General features: G+C 40.9%; 1 protein-coding gene and 1 long non-coding RNA gene across 2 annotated transcripts; one reads left to right on the top strand and one right to left on the bottom strand.

Moving 5' to 3' along the window:
• Window positions 1–1,567: 1,567 nt before the first annotated feature.
• On the bottom strand, window positions 1,568–17,253 carry tfeb (transcription factor EB). Its single transcript, XM_084731233.1, has 10 exons — window positions 16,782–17,253; window positions 16,206–16,394; window positions 13,290–13,388; window positions 12,940–13,128; window positions 10,909–10,998; window positions 5,081–5,198; window positions 4,815–4,871; window positions 3,520–3,595; window positions 3,256–3,436; window positions 1,568–2,404 (listed from the first exon to the last, which is right to left on the bottom strand). Exons 1-10 carry the CDS (start codon window positions 16,998–17,000, stop codon window positions 1,829–1,831), a joined length of 1,794 nt encoding a protein of 597 aa, XP_084587359.1. The 5' UTR covers window positions 17,001–17,253; the 3' UTR covers window positions 1,568–1,828.
• On the top strand, window positions 3,306–16,328 carry LOC146331454 (uncharacterized). The gene is made up of 4 exons (XR_014771604.1): window positions 3,306–3,442; window positions 13,707–13,756; window positions 14,437–15,185; window positions 16,196–16,328. It is a non-coding gene; the product is annotated as an uncharacterized LOC146331454 (long non-coding RNA).
• Window positions 17,254–17,923: the final 670 nt, after the last annotated feature.

Raw genomic sequence — 17,923 nt, 5'->3', positions numbered from 1 at the left:
AACTTACAGTGTCTTCTCCGGGTAAAGGCCATGACAGTGTCAAGTATTAAATGTGTAGAAACTGGGGGACAACAATGTGTATGTGTGTGTGTGTAAGCACATCTATGTGTTTTTTCAAAGGACAACATACAGCTAGAATAAATGAAAAGGGCTTCTGCCTCATGTAGTAAAATTGTCCATCCACTTAGTTTAAAAATATTTCCTAAAATGTGGACACTTTTAAGAATACACTTCGGCTTAGCAGGCTAACACAGATCTTTGTCAAACATCAAACAGCTAGTGCTAGAGGCCAAAGCAAACGGTGGAATAACAGATTGATGAACAGAACAATGTGACTGGACTCCCCATTAGATGAATTATGCATGCAGGACCATAAAGCTATTTCCATTTTATTCACTATCGTCCATTCAATCATTTATGGTTGCTAAAAGAGGTTGATGTAAGGAGAAAATAACTTGTCCTCTATCAAGTGAGACAATGCACTCGCTTGTCCTTGTATCTGATAACTTCAATCTAATTAACTGCTGGTTTTGTCCCTTGTTCAATTATGATTCAGTGTGAGAGTGTGTTGGTTCACCTCTTGTAAATGCTAAGTCACAGTTAGGCAAAGTTTCAAGCTGCTCAGTTTATCTCACATGCACTTGTGTATGTGTGAATGTGTGCGCCATACAGAATATTTCAACTGTGCCAGTATTGTGTACCGTGTTTTGCTTGTTCCATTAATAGGATAGTTTGGATTATTGAGAGCGGGGCTGTTTGAGGTACCTCTCTATAGTCAGTGTATTACATACAGAGGATGGCGGTTGACATCTCCCCCAGTCTGGAGGAGCAGAGAGGAGTACCAGCACAGAAGCTCACAGAGACACATCTTTAAAAAGGCAGGGTCTGTTTTAGTGTACGCTATATTTAAAATATTTTCACTACTTAACCGTACTGTCAGACAGCCTTTTCCCATGAGAAAACACTGTTATTTTACCTCATAGAACACAGGACTTTCTGGTCTACTGCTGCCTCAATCAGTTAGTTTGTTTGTGTTACTGTGTGACTTTGTTTTAAAAGTTTACTTCAGATTCACCAAAGTCACACAAAAATACAAGAAACTAACATCATGGTAGCTGTAGACCAGCAACTTCTGTGTTCTGCAAACTAAAATGACTGATTTTACCAATGGAGTCTGGCTGCACATGAGAGAGTGGTATTTGTCTTGTCAGAAAAGGCTATTCGACAGCAAAGTAAAGCAGTGAAAATATTCTAAATATAGCATGCACTTAAACTTAAACATTTTTTTAGGAGACTAAATCACAATTTGCTGCTGACCCTGACCACGGTAGTACATTGCTAAGCTTCCATGCTGGTACTCCTCCCCAGACTTCTGCATGGGTCCAGTTCTGCAAACCTGCTTCTGACCGCACCTGCAATGATTTCCCACAATTATCTGTAAGTCAAATACACACTCGCCTGGACCTGTGAATACAAGGCCCACAACCTGACCCACACCCTCAACTTGCTTCACTTGCATTCTCAATAATAATGTCGACGAGCCTACTTTTTGAAACTTCTTACAATACACTAACTATGGATAGATGTACCTCATACAGGCCCACTTCAAATAATCCAAAATATCCCCATAAGGGGGGATTAATTGTACCACAAATGAATGTCATTGGTGTAAGTTTAAACAGTGTGATGTGTATGTGCTGAGTGGCTGATTCCTTTCTGTTGTAAATGTATTGCCTTGTGCTGATCTACCATCACTTTTTATGCCTTTTTACATGTTTTTCCGCAACCTCTCAAACCACCGCATGTGCATTTGTGTGAGTGCACATGTCTACAGTATGTCTCCATCCTCTATGCTGAAGCTGGATCTGCGGCTGGAGTCAACAGAGGCCTCAGGGGACATCGCAGAGAGCAGCGGGTCTCCACCCATAGGGGACAGGGGCTCCTCCATCATCAGGAAGCCCAGCTCGCCTCTCCTCCCCTGGGCATCCAGTCCGCCCAGGTCGCCTAGCCCTGACATGCCGTCTGAAAAGCCAGGTATGCCATCACACAAGTCCAGCGACGTGGCAAAGTCAAAGGGCTGGGAGCTGCCCACAGATGGGTACTGGATGGGCGGCTGGGGCTGCAGGTGGTGTGGGAGCGGTGGCAGCTGCCTGCCGTGCTGATGCTGAGCCTGGCCCTGGTGGTGGAGGTGGGTCTGTGGGAGAAAGTGGTGCTGCTGGGCCTGGGGATGAGCCTGGTTCTGGGGTAAGTGCTGGGGCTGGTGGTGGGCTTGTACCTGGGGCTGGGAGTGGTTCTCCTCTGGGCTGGTCTCTTGTTTTATATACGGACCCATCAGCTCAGTCGGGTTCAGGCCAGAGGGGGAGTTGCTGGGCAGGCCATGCAGACGAGCCTGCATCTCCAGCTCCTGCAGACAGTGGGCAGAGAGAAACATTGTCGGAATCAGAAATACTTTAATGATCCCAGGGTTGAAATTAGTCAAGAACAGAAAAATATAAGCATAGAGACATTCTACTGCAATATATAACAAAAATACAATAGTATAACAGAAATATAAACAAGATGTATTTACAATATGTAAATATAAAGTGTACATAATATGTATTGTACAGTTTAATTATTGCAGCTGAGTTATTTCACATTATTATCATTGTTCCTACTTCTTTTCCAAAGTCATAGTATAGCACCTTTCAAGCATTTCAAAGCTTTTCCAGCACCTTACAGCTGTGGTAAATTACATATTTATATACAAATATAAGCTCAAAATTATTAGGCACTATTCAATTTCTTTATCACATTAAATCTGTTTATGTGTGTTATTATTAACAGACAAAATTGTTGTGTTTTGTGATAGAATTCTTCATAAGGATGTTTCAAAATGTGTCACCTGTCTGTAAATAGACTTGGTATCCTATATAATGTGGCTGAGCAAAACAATCACTCAGACAATTACTAGACAAATAACTTTTCATTCTTTTGTAAATTTTGTTTTCAAGTCACCACTCATTGAATCAGCAACCTCCCAGCATATTGCTGTCTGTTCGCCTCCCACTCATGCTCTATTAGAGGAGAAGAGAATTTATTTTGAAAGTAATTCATTTACAGTTTCAAGTAGTTTCATGCGCTTCATTCAAAATCCAAGCATTTTTCAAACCTTGAAAACCTTAAAATTCAAGCATTTTCAAGGATTTCCAGCATCTGTAAGAACCCTATGTGTTCGTGTTTCTTTGTACGTGTGTGTGTGTGTGCATGTGTTACCTGGATGCGTAGCAACAGCTGCTTGTTGGTCATCTCCATCCTTTTGAAGTTGTTCTCCACCTCTCTGGTCCTCTGAACATCCTTCTGCATGCGTTTGATGTACTCCACTGATGCCCGCAATATGGTGCCTTTGTTCCAGCGCACATCACTATGCACACAGTAACGTACAAACAGGCAATTTCTGTAGGTAAGTCACTGGTAGTACTGATTTCATTATAAACACTTTAACCACACTGAAAATACAGTTCAGCAAAATCAACTCACAGGTCAGTGGTTTTGGGGATCATGGTGCCCAGCTCTTTGATACGATCATTGATGTTGAATCTCCTTCTCCTTTCAACTATTGAAGAGGAAAGACAAAGGGGAAACATGATAAGGACAATAATAGAGAGAACCCAAAGGCATGAAAGAAGGAATAAAAGAGGACTTGTTCAAAGCAGATTATGGCCCGTGGAAGTCCTGTGGTAGATCTGGAGTTAAAATAGCAAAATTTCTGCCAGAAGGTAACTTCTCTCATGTGCCTTTGGATCTATAAAAGTATATTATCGAGTACATGTATATACAACATCAACTCAAATGGTAAAAGTGACAGAAAGGGTTTCATTCTGCAGCAGTTGGCATTATAGTGCATTAGAGAAAACTATAGATCAGTGCATGTACACTCACCGACCACTTTATTAGGTTTGACTGCTCGTAAATGCTAATCAGCCAATCACATGGCACCAACTCAATGAATTTAGGCAAGGAGGCATGGTTAAGACAATCTGCCACCTTCTCTATTGCAAAAGTCAGAGGAGAGACTGACCGACCAGCCAGACTGGTTCAAACTGATAGAAAGGAAACAGCAAGTCAAATAACCGCTCTTTACAACTGAGGTGTGTAGAGGAACATCTCTAAACACACAATATGTCAAGCCCTGGAGCATTTGGGCTACAGCAGCAATTGGTGGTGGTATAACCAACAGCCTGTGGGGGATATTTTCTTGGCAAACTTAGTACCAATTTAGCATTGTTTAAACACCACAGCCTGCCTGAGTATTGTTTCTAATCATGTACATTACAACCACACTGTCCACATCTTCTGATGGCTACTTCCAGCAGGACAACATGTCTTGTGACAAAGCTCAAATCATCTGAAACTGCTTTCTTGAACATGGCAATGAGTTCACTGTACTCAAATGGCCTCCACAATCACCAGATCTCAATCCAATAGCGCACCTTTGGGAGTATGCTGTATATATACAGTAAAGGACTAAAAGGGACACACACACACAGACACACACATGCACACTGTCACAGGCAATTACACATAAATGCCAGACCAGCAGAAATGACTGAGTTAACCATCCACCCACTAGTTGCACTATGTCAGCTAAATCGGTGCTTGGCTGTATAAAACTGTTTTTGCAAGACACAGATTATGGTGTGTGTGTGTGTGTGTGTGTGTGTGTGTGTGTGTGTGTGTGTGTTTGTAAGAGCATGTACAGCACTGGGATGAGAAAGAGTAAAAGATGGTACATGATTCTGGTAGAACTGCATGCTGAGGAGGAAAAGACTTACTCAGATTGTGGTTGTCTTTCTTCTGTCTCTCCTTGGCCAGTGCACGGGCTTCTGCATCTTTGCAATAATAGAAAGTGATTAACTAACGGCTGAGACTGTGGCGTGTCTCTGCAAGAACAGTTTTTCAGTGGTGTCAACAAATGCCACAACATGAGTTAGAGAACAGGGTAGGAAGCAAGTGCTTTACTTTCACTCATGACAGTTTTATATAACTCTTTCAACATCTTGATAGTCTGACAGACAACAAAGTACTTTGACTTTCGCACCTGACAGTTCTCGCTTGATGGTCAGGTTGGCAGGACAGGAGTTACTGGTCATAGCGATGGCTGGCCCCTTCATCCCAGGACCTGTGTACACATCCAGGTGACTGCTAGACAGGGGGAGCTGGGGGACACACACACACAAAGCCACACAACAAACACATTTAGAAAACCAACAGGCTACATATGAAATTACGAAGAAAATCACTCCACAGTGTAAGTGCATTGATCTCTGTGATACAAATGAAGGAGGAAGGAGAGTGTATGTCTCTATGCAATGTCAGTTGTCTTATCTAACACCGTATTAGAGAGGGAAGCAAGTCATATGAAAGCTTTGTCGTCCATGAACAGATGAATGAAACTTGGCTCAGCGCTCAGATGTTCAGTGAGTTTTGCTCTGATTCTGTTCAACAAAGTGAAAACCCCCCAAAACACCTAGCAAAGAATATAATTAACACAATGGCATAAAATAAGAGTTAATTGTGATTTAACTATGTTGAATCACATTTAAAAGGTAATTAAAACAGAAAGCAATGCTACATCAAACTGAGGTCACACTGGTGTTAAATCTAGATTATTTCTCAATCATCCTAGACTACTCATTTACAGCTTCATACACTTTTATAAAGTCAGTGGTCAGGTTTAGTGTGCTGTAAAGAGCAGATAGCATGAGATAATGCAATAATATAACACCTGAGATCCGCCTACCAAACACACAGTAATCATTGACCATCATCCTTTCTATCTTATCTCTCTTTATGGCTTCATCCTCTGCCTCCTCCAGCTTCTGAACTCACACTTGTAGCTTGGTCTCTTGCACTTTAGATGTTGCACAACACCTGTAATTTAGTTTTGTGTGGACTCCTAAAAAGACGTAATTTCATTTTAATTGTACTGTATAGTTCAAGTGCGATGGACTTTTTATGCCTCCTCGTTACCGATCCTGTCGTACTCCCTGCAGTGAGGGCAAATGTGCCACTGCTAATGAGGCCTGAAAGATAAAGAACTTAAACGCAGAGATACCTTATCTGCTGGCTACTGTGTGAGTTGTGAGATCAAACACCTTCACACACATAAATACACACACACACAGACCTCCACAGGCACACTTCTGTATGTAAATGATATGCTCTGTTAAAAATCTCACAAAAGATGTAAAGGAATGTGTAGATGAAGTATAAATCCTCACTGGTGAGGAGATTATTGTTGTGGTTTACAACCTGCCACTCAGAAAAAATGTTTTTTAAAAAAACAAGCCATTCTTCAAGTACTGGTGCATTATATTGTGTCGGCTACATGCTAAGTACATGTTGAGCTGTTAAGATATGGAAAATCACTTAAAATTGTGTAATGTATCTTCATTGGAGGGAACAAAGGAGGAGTGTTTTGATCTTGGAATTGAAGCATTGCCTCTTCAGAGATTGTCCTAAAGGAGAAAAAATATTCAAGCCCAACAGTGTCTGGAATTTTCTCCTTTGTACCCTCCAGTGATATTTTTGTCTTATGTTTTTTTTGCCTGGATGTGTGCCACCTTGCTCTTTGTAGTTTATTATCACATTCAACAACTTATACAGATGGTATTAACCTGTGATTTGGAAAGAAACGACATATTAATTGCTTACTGCAAGTTTTAACAAAAAAACTATGCACCATTGTAAGAGATAAAATCCCAAATAAAAACAAGATTATAATTCAACACCCTGTCCTGATAGCTCAAAAACACACTGTTTCCAATAAACTCTAACTCCCAGCCTCCTCTATGCCCCTGTGATGACCTCCCATGCCCTGGCCAGGCAGACTACCTTCTTCATCATGCCCCACTCCAGTAACAACCCTTCTAACTCAACTGCACAAGCAAGCGTGACTGGGACTCTGTGTAACCATCCACAGACACTCAGACACACACATTTAAAGAGTGGAACTTGTGCCTGGTATTCAGTGGTGCTTTTACTAAACTTTGAGATTCCAAGAATTCCATGGAGTTTGCAGCTTTAATCCTCATCAGGATTAGCAGGTGAGTTTTACTCACTGGGCTGTCAGTTTGGGAATAAAGCTCTGAATTTCGTTTCCAGTGTGTTTTAACACAGAACAGTTCACACAACTTTATTAACATATCGATCTGTGCTTTGAGTTAATTTATTGTGGTTGCCTTACACATACTGATCATCCTCAGGGTTGATCAATCGCCTAATCTCATGCTGATTAAACCAATCAACCACAGAGGACATACTATGAGATAAAGCTACAGGAGATTATTTGGATGACTTGGACACACACATTGCTTTAAAGCAGTGTGTGTATGAGAGAACGACCACACATTGAGCTCAGCGTGCACCTTCAAAGAGCTAATGTTCATTCTCCAGTTGCATGATGAACCCCAACATGACGTTCAACATCACCTCCTATGTGCAAGACTTTTGCAACCATCATATGCACAAACGACAAAGAAGTTCTACAACTGAAAACCTCACCCATCCCATCGCCCCTGCTGCAGCTCATTTTATAATCAGTGACCCGTGGCTGGGAGTTAGAACAATCACAGCATCTGTCAAAACTGTAGTTCACTCAGAGAAAAAGCTACAACACTAACCAAAGTCATACTAAAACATCCTGACAAACAACAAGCATTTCAATGTCTTACCAGCTGAATCTGATCTCCTTCAATAACTTCCACAATTGCATATGTCTTATTACTCATCTCCTTCATCCTCCACTCCTTCTCTCACTCAGCCAGCGCTCTTCCTTCTTCTCTTCTCTCAGGCACCGGCAGCACATGCAGCTCGCTCTCGCTCTCTCTCTCTCTCTCTCTCTCTCTTGGCACTGCCACCCCTGTCCTGTGAGACTGACCTCTGCAGCACCAACACCGTCTTTCTTCTACCTTCGCTCTCCACCAAACAAGAGTGAACTTTCCCCTAACTGGACTTTCAGCCTGTTTTCCCCTTGCACAAATTGCCCTCATCCCACTCTCCCTCCTCCCTTCTTTTTCCTCCCCCTCTTCTTCTCCCCCTCCCCCTCTCTCTCTCCCTCTGAATGTCTTGTAAACAAGTTGAACTCTAACTGCTGGCAGTTTAATTGTTAATTTGTTGCCTCAAACACAAAGCACGGTACAGTCCTCGTCTGACATGTCCTCCCTGCAGTTACTAACTACATCCAGCATGATTTAGGGATGGAATGTTTAGTGTTTAAGTCAATTATACACTTTTGCATGTGTGTATGTGCACTTGTGTATGTGTTTGTGTATGGGTGTATAAAGAAATAACCAAGTGTCTACCGAGACAGCAGTTTTAAAGCAAATTTACATTGGCTGCCTTTGGAAGGCCAAACAACACTAACTAATATTTAACATTAAATGAGATGGGTGACCAAGACAGGGAAAGACTGAAAAGATGCAGGAACAGCGATTACAGGAACTACTGAAAAGCCAACGTCTGAGTACTGATGACTCTGCATATCCAACGCTATGACTCATTTAGGGCAGACTGGGCCCAAAATATAACCTCAAATGGATTAAGGTTTCAGACAACTACATGTTGAGTCAATACAACATTAATAGAATTCTAGTGTTGAATTTTAAAGGGAATTTGTGTGGGCCAACACAAAACATGCACAGGCCTATAGTATGTTATATTGCTATTTGTGAATACTTGATGTATTCCTTTTAAATTATATTATCATGCAAACAGTGCAAAGTAAAAAAAGTCTATGTTATTGAGTAATTTTGTGTACTTCTCAATCTAAAAAATATTATTTCCCTTAGAACAAGTTAAATTAGCTGCTAATTTAACAGTTTAACAGTTTTAATAATTTGATAATGAGCTAAAATAAGGTCAGAGAGTCCAGTCAAGATTTTATTCAGATGCTGAATTGCATTTAACATTAAAATCATCTCATGCTATTGGTATACTAAAGACTACTACAGGTATGACGCATCGTTATGGTTCCTTCCACAAAAAGTCAGTGGGATTTTTCCACTCGATTATGGATTAGTGCAGAAAAGAAACTGTGGCAAAGAAAAGTTCTCAGCACTGGCATGTTTTGTTCAGCAAGATAATCTTCACAAACGACTTTTATGATTTTTGAAGCGTAAATGCAATTGCCAATGTCAAAAGTTAGGTGTTAGGCCATAAACAAACTGTGACATGAGCACATCACATCAGCACCACTACAGTCTTAATGTTAGACTCTGGGTGATGATGTAAAAAGTATTCACAATACATTTACATTTGTCTTGCAAACACATTATGTAGATGCTAAATCAAAACAAGCTGCAACCACTGCCTTTAAAGATGAAATAAATCACCCTGTTAAATGCTGGTAACTCTAGCATGTGCACGCTGTACACTGTCCAGGTACTGCACCGCCCTTGCAGCTGATTCCACCTTTTTTGCTCCATCAACATCTTGTTAATTGAAATTTACAAACTTGATTTTCTGATATTTATGAATTGATGCAGAATCTTCTTTGGCTGCATTGCGATGCAGCTAGGAATAAACGATTTCCTCCACCCCTATTGCTTTTGTTCTAAGTAAAAGACATGTCACTACAAAGTACTCGTATCAAGTTATGCCACTTTTATGTAACTTAGGCCGTTTTCACACCTGTAGTTCGGTTTATTTGGGCCGGACCAAAAGAAAATAAAAAGAAACATTGCTGCGTTTTAGTCCTGGTCCGGTTTGTGTTCACATTTACTTTTTAAATACGAACCAAGAGTAGGAAACATGCATGATCATTGCATCATCAGGACCCACGTGGGAAAATCTGATTCTGGCTGACAGAAGTTTGCGAGGCACTTTAATGCTTCAGATGTGTGTATTTAAGCTCACAAAGAAACAACCAGCAAATTGTGGCATGTTATGAATAATGACTGACAGAAATAGGATGAAAAGAAGACGTCTTGTAGTTTACAGGACACTGCGAACCTGTGCGCACCTCGCTGACCTGCTGTGGTTCATGTGTGTGTAATGTCCACATAGAGACAGCACGCTGCAGCGCGGCATCTGACAACACAACTGTAGGTCTTTATACATTGAATTTACAGAGGTTTTGAGAGGAGAAGAAAAAAATAAGAAGAAAGCATCGGGATTTTTGTTTTCCCCCGTTCAGACAGAGAGAGACAAAGGGAGGGGGAGGCGGACAACGCATCAGCCCTTCACCTGACTTTTTCATGTGTGTCATACTCTTGTATTACTGTGGAATCGCTGTCACACACTTTTTAATCAGACAAAGCACACAAAGTAAGATATAAGCACAGCAGTTTGAAAAGTTTTTGGCCTGTTAACTGAGGAAAACAGGTTCGCTTAGGTACCTGCCTCATGTCTTATCAATCATACGATCGCCCCCTTAACACATTTAATGATCAGCTGATGGATTTAGCTTTTGACGTTGTGCCAAAATCACATCTTCTATCATAAAATCCTGTGTTTGCTTCGTTTGCTTTCACATCACAAACCTTTTCCACCTTTTCAAGTGGACTCGGTCCGGTTCTTTGGTCCGCACCAGGCTTTCACACCAGCCCAAACACACCACACCAAACAGGCAAAACGGACCATGGTCCTTTTAAACTGGACCAAACAAGGCCACTGTGAGAAAAAGCCTTTAAAATCACAAATGTGCCTCAAAGGTCTTTACAATCTGTAGAGCATATGATGCACTTCATCCCTTCAACTTAAATAACGAAAAATTCTCCCCAAAAAACCCTTTAACTTCTCTGAAGCATGTAGAAGTCCATGGTAAAATCTAATCTGAAATATTTACCTGAAAAAGAAGTTGGCTGGATGCAAATTAGTTGTATAACAGACAAAATGACACCTTGTAGGTGGGTTGTCTCCACTTACTGTATTTGGCATGTGGACAGGGTCAGTGTATCCCTGAATGTCATCGTAATTGGACTGCATGCCGATGATGTCTTCAATGACATCATCCATCTGGGGAAAAAAGCAGGGGAAAAGAGTTAGTTGTGTTTACACCTATAATGTCCAACATTAAGACAAAAAAAAAACCTACATTTCCATGTTTAGCAAATCCATACAGAGAAGACTCTTACCACTCAATATTACTCATATGTTACTGAAAGCACCTGAAAACTGCTGGCATGTAGGCCTCTGGGTGATCTTGTCTGCAGGCGCATGGCTCAATCATGAAAAGACTTAAAAGATGACTTGTATGTCATGGAGGCTAACTGAAAAGACTTTTTTCTCTCCAAGACTAAAAGAAGAGAGGTCGAGAGTTGGTCAAAGTCTGCCTGGTTCAAAGGGCCTTACATTCTGCCGCTGCCCTGTCACTTGTTAAGCTGTAATTACTCTTGCAAGGCCATAATGGAGCATTTAAATTCCAATGATAGCCACTCTCAGTTATTGCAAGTTAGTCAACACATTCATCCACTCACCTACTGTACGCACAAAACATTAACACCCATGCATTTACAGACGCTGCTGCAGCCTACCAAAGACCAATAAAATCATTATGATGCTTTCATAAAATGTGGAGATAATGTCACTTTGGGGGTAATATTCAATCCTCATAATTTTATATAGGACTGTCATTAAGTCATATTTTATGGTTATTTGGTCAATCTGGCTCTTGCAAATTGGACTTTATAACGTATCAGGAATGAATGTATATGGGTTTATTATGAGGTTGCCACTGTCTGAACACGCTTGCGGACGCCTACGAGGGTTGGGTCAATAACTGCTTTTGTCACTCTCGTCCAGCATACAAAACCAGCTTGATTTTAAGCAAAACAAATGAACTGGCATTTGCATCATGAACCATTCTGGCCAAGTACAGAGAGACAAGAAGTTGCTCTCACTGATGTCAGCCATTTAATGGAATTCAACACAGGAGACAAGTACTCAAAAAATCTGTAGCAAAACACACCAGGGCTCAAGAAATGTAACAGCCACCTCAGTAATGTTAAAACCAGTACAAAAATGACAATTACCAACATAAACCACCATGTTCTGAACAGACACATTAGAAAACACTAAAAAGAAGTAACATTTGCATTTTGGAACATACTAATTAAGTCAATGAAGGCTTGTTGCCTCTTTTGCTCCTTCTTCTTGGCATGACTTGGTTTTACTTGGCACAAGCTCAGCACAGCAGAATTTGCCCCTGGTTGACAGTGTGTACTTACTGGTGTCTGCTTGTCTTTAGTCAAGGGCCTGAACATGGATAAACATGTTATTTTCCATGAATTCTTAACCACTGTTTTTCGTTATCGTTAGCTATTATGAAGCAGCAAAATCAGGATATGCGTTTTCATCAGCAGTAACTTAACATGACTCCTATCCAGCTGAAAGTGAATATAAAATAGTTAAATAAAGCAGATACCTAAAAGTACAAACAGCAATGCATGAGAGAAACTAAACTTCAAACCACATAAATTCAGTTAGAAGCTACAAAAGTACTGAGAGCTGAACACAGGCACTTTTAAAAATCTCTTTTTCTCTTTGTCTGAACAAAAAAAGAGAGGCATACGGGTTACTGGCAAAGGGTCAATCACCTGTTTTTACCAGGTTTAAACACGTTTAAAAAACCTGCACATAAGCACTAATTTTGGTGTAAAATTGTATTGTACTATTGTTCATCATTACAGCCTTGTTTTGTTCTGCTGCCTCTGCATTACGCTGTTGATACAAACTCAAAACTTCCTTTATCTGTTTCAAATTAAAATTAATTAACAAGACATTTATTGTGAAATACTTCCAGGAATGTGTTGTGGAAAACTAATGGACTTGCAGCTCCACTATGATGCAGGGGCTCTGTCACAGAGTCATGGTCAGCGCCTGGTGGTAAAAATTTTGTACTACCAGTCAAGTCCAGAATTTGGCTTAAATCTCAAAGCGCCCAACCCTTGTGCCTACCTCTTTCTCATGGCTGGAGCCGATGTTGAGCATGGCCATGGGGCTGTTGGGGGCGCTGTTTCCAGACATGAACTGCTCGGTGCGCATGTGTGGGGAGTGCAGGGGTGGGGGGGCAGACGCTGAACCCCCTGTCTGTCCCATGTTAGCGGGAGGAGAGGGTGGCACCAGCCCAGCCACTGCATGGACCGTCTACAGACAGAGAGAGACGGTGTTCATGACTGGAGTACTGTGTGGATTATTAGACAGCAAAGAAAAACAGAAAGATACATACAGTATATACAACGAGTTAATCTAATGATAAACAGACAGACATAAGCAGATATACAGAGTCGATGCATCCAGAAAGCTACCTGCTTGGTGGCGTAGGTGGTGGACAGGTATTCTTTCACCTGTTGCTTCATTGACTGACGGATGTGGTAGTCTGTAGGATTCTCGAGGTGGGTCTGTACCTGTATTAGCAACGGACAATAAAAAGAAGTGATCAATTCTTATTCCAGCAGACAGTGTGCATGTCCATGTGAATGTGGCTCCAAGCGAAGGATCTTCTGTGAAGATTTAGGTTGAAAACATGGTTTTAATGATCCCTTTCAACTCAGTGTGGCATGTTGGGGCTTTAAGAGACCTGGATTATACCAGACCTACAGTAGGGAGGCATTTTATGCTTTTTTCTTGTTTTTTTTTTTTGTTTTTTTTTTTTGTTTGATAACTGGTCACCAATAACCTAAATTGTTTGGGTGATTCTGTTCTGTTGTCCTGTGAAACTCCAGGAGTGTTTTGTGGACTAAAAAACTAAACCTGCCCTTCAATCAGCACGAAGGTGAGTAGATAATGACTGAACTTTCTTTTTGGGTGAATCATCCCTTTAAGTATAATCCAGCAAAAACAGCACAGTTTTATGTGAGCATGTCAGTATTTTCACGGCAAATATTCAAATTTGCCATTGTAGTCCCTTTATTAAGTTACAAAACAGAAAGAAAAACTTACTTCTTACTTCTTCCATTCCTAGGTGCACAGGATTATCATAAGAGTTACATTTTAATTAATACAGAAATGTTTACTGTGGTATATAAGCTTATAAGCTCAGTATAACACTTAAAACACATAACAAAGAGTATGTGCTTCAGATATACACCTCATTAGCCTGTCCCGTAATGCTGTGATGGCACTAGGACACAGCAGCATTAATTCAGTAGTAATGCCTACAGAAGTAAAACCACACTAAATCCTCTGGTGTGGCCACATAGAGCAGTGGGCTGGCCTCATTCCTTCACATCAAAGAGTACAGCTCAGTAGAGAGCATGTCTGCTCCCCATTACTCCAGTGAAAGACCCCCCTCCCCACCCCTCTCTGTTTTATAACCAACAGCAGGATTATATCAAATGAACCAGAAACTCTTAAATAAATACATGGTTTTACACCTTCATGCTATTTTGTATAAACACGTCTTTAAATTGTGACACTTTCATCATGATTGATTGTGAGCTTTAATGCGTCTAGGCCTCCTGAGGCAGAGGAACAACTTGTCGACCTATCAGGCCAAACTCTGTCAGCACAGATGAAGTCCAAAGAAACACAATGCAGGAGGTGTGACAGGCTCGGTGAGGCTGATGGACCGACAGCTCACCTTATCTACAGAACGAAAGGAAAGACTCTGACAGCTTTAAACACCCACACACACATGCATGCACACAGAGTAAACTGTTGTTAAAGTAAATTGCCTCACACAGTCTACAGTGCATACAAACTGCACAGATTTACAGTTCAAAATACCATAACACAACACAAACGCACAGGATGGAGTATTGCACAACCCCATGCAAACACACAGCATCAAAGATAAGGACACACACAAACATCTTAGGAATCAGGCAAAATGTCACTTCAGTCTTATCTGTCCCTGTCTGACTCAGACTATCTACATCACTCCTGTCTGTCCTATCGCACAACATGTCAAACCTCTCTTATCTGCCCGTCCTCCTCCCCTCCATCTGTCTCCCTACCTGTTTGCTGCTCCACCGCATTTTTCTCTCACTGCCTTTTTTTTTTTTTTTTTTTTTTTTAAATCTGATCCCTGATTTTCCCCTGTGTGGCAGTGCTGCTGCTGTGTGAGAGGCCACAACAACCACGTCTGCTGCTCTTTCTCAGCAACATGTGAGGGGATTAAAGTGTAAGTGCCGCAGCCTCTCGGTCCTTTTCAACCCCCTCAACCCCCACCCCTAACCAACATGTTTGCATTTTGACTGGAGGTGAGTCACACAAATTTTAGCGCGCCTGTTATTTTATTCCCACAGATTACATGATCCAAAAAAAGAGAACAAGTAGAAGGATGGAGGTGATCCTCGATTTAATGAATAACGTTCGTTGCCAAAATACTTCTTATTACTTCCTTCTCAATAAACCATTTCCATCCTTCAGATTATGTATCATGTCATGACCAAAAGTACAGACCTATTCACACACTAACCTGAAACAGAACGGTTCAATTAAAGGGGTAGTTTGGATTATTTAATGTGAGGTTATATGAGGTACTTCTCTACAGTAGACGCTGGTCGGACTTCCCCCAGTTTGGAGACACAGAGAGAAGTAATCCACTGCTGTGGACAGGGTCAGCAACAAAATATATTTTAGCTACTTACTAAAGGTTCACCTAAAAAAAAATCACTATCAGTTAAAGTGTATGTTAATATTGTTTGACCCTGTTGTTAGACAACCTTTTCCATCAGGAAACTTCCATTAAACCTACAAAACTCCATGGGTGAAATCTGTAATTTAATGTCTAATTTAAAGTTTCCCATCTGCAAAAGTTACCAGATGGCAAAGTAAAGTAGAAAAATATTCTAAATATAGTGTACACTTAAACTGATGGGTGGTTTTTAGGTGCTGCCTTTTTTAAATGCCTAAAATACCCTGACCACAACAGTACATTGCTTATATTCTGTGCTGGCACTTCTCTCTGCTTCTCCAAACCGATGACGTGACGACCACCATCTACTGTAAATAATACACTAAATATGGATAAGCACCTCATATGTCCCCACATTAAATAATCCAAACTATCCCTTTCAGTGATTAGTTTATCAACATAAAAATTAATTGTTCTATCTGTCCAGCTATTTAAAGGTGAGGATTTGGCGCAAGGAAATTGTGATGGGTATTTTCACTATGTTCTGACATTTTCCTTCATTTATTTTAGAGAAGAAGTCAGCTTAAAAAATACACAGCATGAATTGATGATGAAAATAATTATGTATTGCAGCCTTACTGACCTTGAGAACCTCCATGGGGACCTGCATACTTTGGTAATGCTGTGGGGTGCTGATGGCCGGGGTGGGTGCAGGCGGCCCAGCCATGCGATGCTGCATGTACTGCAGGGCTGCATTCTGCTGCTGCTGCTGCTGCTGTAACTGCTGCTGCCTCTCACGCTGCTCCTCCTGCTGCAGCTGGTCTCGCATCAGCTAGACACATATCACAGGGATTTTCATTAAAGCATTTGGACCTATAAACGGACTGTGATGGGTGATGCTGCTTTTGGCTTTCTGCTTTTCAAGACAGGCAGCTTGTTTACAGAGAACAACTGGTGACTGACTATAAAATCACCCTCCAAGAAAAGTATGTACAGTATAAACAAGGGCCAAATAGCAAGGCCTAATTTATCTTTGGAAAAATTGTTGCTGTATGGAGATGCCCGTCAAATAAATGGCACACCCAAAATGCTGTGACATTGACCGTCCTCTTCAGCATCTGCTCCATGAAACAATGCTAAAAACAGACTGTGATATTCATAACTAATCAAAGGCTCTCATGTGCTGCACACTGGCTGGTGGAGGGTAGCTGTGTTGTACCTGCATCCGCAGCCCGATGCGTGAGGCCATTGCTGGGGGGCGAGGGGGCAGGGGAGGGCGAGCCGACGTCAATGCACCGCAGTCCAGCCCGAGAGGTAGAGGAAGCTGAGGAGGGGAAAATAAGGGAGAAAAATGTGTTGAGTTAGGCCAGAAGAAGGTAAGAGAAAAAAACAAGGTGAAAACAGGATGGTGGAAATTAGTTACATCCGATTGCTGCATAAGTAATCCTCTCTATCAGTGGTCTGCAGGGATTTTGGATACCAAGAGTGGATGAATTGTAAATGCATCCACCTCAACTGACAGACTCTCTGAAGAGAAGTCTGAGTCAACGTGTAATTGTTGTTGTGTGCATTAATGATAGGAAGAGAGATGTGAGAAGAGAAGGGGAAGTGTGAAATGTTCTGATACATCTTTTTTTTTAATATGTTAACCGTGCTGTGTCTTTGTGGTTGTGTGTTCTTTATGCTACACTTGACTTGAAAGTTAAGGGAATTTCTTCATGCCCAAAGCAATTACTGTATATTGTCACTTTCAGGATCATTTCATTTCAAATATTAAAAGATTTTTGGAGTTACATGAGAGATTGTGTAGATGAAACACCAGATTATCTTAAAAAGCAAACAGTTCAAGTAGTATATTGAAAGTCAAGTATATTCGTAATCTTGAAAATATAACAGATCAAATTAACTTTCAAGACTTTGTGCAAACCCATGTTCTTTAAAAGTGAAATCAATTTTCAGCTGTAGTTTGAATGTCACCTTCCTAATTTCAAGATAACAATCACAAAAGATAACGCTGCTTCATGCTAATTATGACACTACTATGTTCACTCAAACTAGGCTAAATACATCATGGATCTATCATTGTCTGCACTGAGATTAAACAGATTCCAATCTTACCCTGGTTAAGACATTTAACAAGCATGTTTTCAACATGAACAGCCACCTGTCAGCTCTGCGACCGCTGGGTAAGCTGTGTTTGCCACTCACATGCACTCTACTATATGTTGCTACTGAATCAAAGGCACCCAGTCAACATCTTACAACTTGTTCAAAAACAGGTTGTAAGACTCATAATCCTATTTACCAAGTGTATATATATGCCTTCAAGCACTCACTGCAACAGTGTCTCTTTCTGTCTGT

The sequence above is a fragment of the Lutjanus erythropterus genome, chromosome 2 (genome assembly GCF_056507025.1).
Source record: "Lutjanus erythropterus isolate fLutEry1 chromosome 2, fLutEry1.hap2, whole genome shotgun sequence".
Lineage (NCBI taxonomy): Eukaryota > Metazoa > Chordata > Actinopteri > Lutjaniformes > Lutjanidae > Lutjanus > Lutjanus erythropterus.
This window is presented reverse-complemented; position numbering and strand designations above follow the sequence as displayed.

What these genes read in the sequence shown, in the direction of transcription:
- tfeb (XM_084731233.1), bottom strand. Translation starts at nt 17,000, where the DNA reads ATGCAGCAATCGGATGTAACTAATTTCCACCATCCTGTTTTCACCTTG. An exon ending in GCATCGGGCTGCGGATGCAG is followed by an intron (nt 16,395 to 16,781) that starts GTACAACACAGC and finishes ATATGTGTCTAG; the next exon opens with CTGATGCGAGACCAGCTGCA. An exon ending in GCTCCAGCCATGAGAAAGAG is followed by an intron (nt 10,999 to 12,939) that starts GTAGGCACAAGG and finishes TTTTTTCCCCAG; the next exon opens with ATGGATGATGTCATTGAAGA.